Source organism: Artemia sp. Qi Xiang Cuo, chromosome 1 (genome assembly GCF_049724085.1).
Source record: "Artemia sp. Qi Xiang Cuo chromosome 1, ASM4972408v1, whole genome shotgun sequence".
Classification (NCBI taxonomy): Eukaryota; Metazoa; Arthropoda; class Branchiopoda; order Anostraca; family Artemiidae; genus Artemia; species Artemia sp. Qi Xiang Cuo.
The window spans coordinates 73,014,521-73,016,484 of NC_142794.1; the positions used below are offsets into that span (position 1 = coordinate 73,014,521).

Consider the following 1,964-nt stretch of genomic DNA (forward strand, 5'->3'; position numbering starts at 1 on the left):
CAGGAGTAACTCCTCTTACTCTATGAAGATAGACACCTCTCAGATTGCAGCATGATACCTCGATTCAAGGGCGGTATATGGTTGAAGTCTCCAATCGCTTTGAGGCTCTCCTACAGTGTTCAGTATGTGAGTCAGAGTGGAACACTTTTAAGGGCGATGTTCTCACTGCAGCCATAAAAGTTGTGAGCTTGAAGCAGCGAAAAAAGAAAGAGTGAATAAGCAACCAGACATTAGAACTAATTGAGCAGAGACGGCGAGCGAGACTACGACATGACGCTCTACGGAAAGCTCAACAAACAACTTGACCATGCACTTCACAAGGACAAGAAAGACTTTATAGCGGGCAAAGCCAATGAGCTCAAGTTAGATGTCCAAAAGAAAGACATTGGCGCAACATTCAAGATCCTACATGAAATGAACGGCCAACAGACCATGGTGTCCGCAAATTTGAAAGCATCGAACGGAGAAACAATATACGATTAGTCACAATGCTTAGGTTTATCGGAGAAACACTTCAATAAGCTGCTAAATTCAGATCGGCCATGAGGTATTGACACAGGACTCGTCGCTGGTGCAGCAGAGGATACCCCTGCCCCTGACAACGCCGAACTTTTACCAGAGGAGAATAAATCCGCTAAAAAACTAAGAGACAACAAAGCAGTTGACACCTATGGCATCAATTCAGAGCTACTTAAAACAGGGTTCCAAACGATGATACTTTGGCTACAGTTGATATTCAGCATCTGAATTAATACCGTCAGATTGGAAGGAAGAAATACTTGCGTCAGTGTAGAAGCGCAAGGGCAGTAAGATGGAGCTACATACAAAAACAGTCAGCCTGTTTAAGTAACTTTATAGCAACACAGAAAGTGCCGTTGTGGTTAATGGGGAGCTTTCTTCTTCCTTCACCATCGACAACAAAGTACGGCAAGAATGCGCTGCTGCACCTGAGCTGTTTCACTGTGTCATCGACCAAATTCTGAAGGAGATACACCATGTCCACCATTTTGGCATCACTTATGTGGGTAAGACCCTCTCTGATATTGACTTCGTGGACGATGTAGCTGTCCCTAGCGACGATCTTGACTCACTCAAGTCTGCAGTTGAGACAGTCTCCTCTGTAGCCTTTAGAGTAGGACTGCAAATTAATTGGAAGAAAAGAAAGATAATGCCCATAGATAAGACCGCTTCGAAGTCACCCTTAACTGTTGAAATTAACAGCCAAGCTGTCGACTTGGTAAGGCAGTTCACATATCTCGGATCGATTGTATCATCAAATGGCACAATTGACGCCGAAATCTATCCCAGATCAATCAAGGCATCTCTGTATTTGGATGACTCCTGAGGGCAGTTTTCCTCAAACCACAAATTAGTTGCCAAACCAAAGCCCGAATTTACAACGCCACATCCGCAAATATAATACTATTCTCCCCTGAGACCGATAACTAATACACAGCAACGAAAAGTGGATATGGTTCAACCTAGACACCTGCGTTGAATAGAAGGCTTCAGAGAAGGCGTCCACACCACTGAGATCCTGAAGATATTTAAGCTTTCAAATCTCTCTACTCAAGCAGAAGCCCGTTTCCTGAGCTGGTACAGCCACGTACTCCGCCTCCCACCAAACACCCATGCAAAGATGATCACGGACTTCAACCCCTCGGAAAATGGCTGGTGAAGTCCTAGAGTGAGACCGCGCACCAGGTGGGCTGATGTAATAAACCAACGACTCACCACCTGCAATATCAACTGAAACGAAGCCCTATCATTAGCCCGGGATAGCACCACCTGACTAAGACTAACGACTCTGTCAACTAGTACCCTCTAAACTGGTGACCCAGCTGAGCAAGAGTGTTAAGTCAAGTCAAGTAAGTCAAGAACAAATTTTTGCATGCGGAAACCTTGATAATTACTAATCTATTGCCGTCAAGGGGTCATGCTTTGCGCAACTTCTAATTGTGAAA

The 1,964-nt window shown here is 44.7% G+C and overlaps 1 protein-coding gene across 1 annotated transcript; it reads left to right on the forward strand.

Annotated features, from left to right (window-relative positions):
• The first annotated feature begins 270 nt into the window (after positions 1-270).
• Positions 271-1,345, forward strand: LOC148956698 (uncharacterized). The gene is made up of 2 exons (XM_089091765.1): positions 271-362; positions 859-1,345. The coding sequence occupies exons 1-2, from the start codon at positions 271-273 to the stop codon at positions 1,343-1,345; spliced, it is 579 nt and encodes a 192-aa protein (XP_088947891.1).
• Positions 1,346-1,964: the final 619 nt, after the last annotated feature.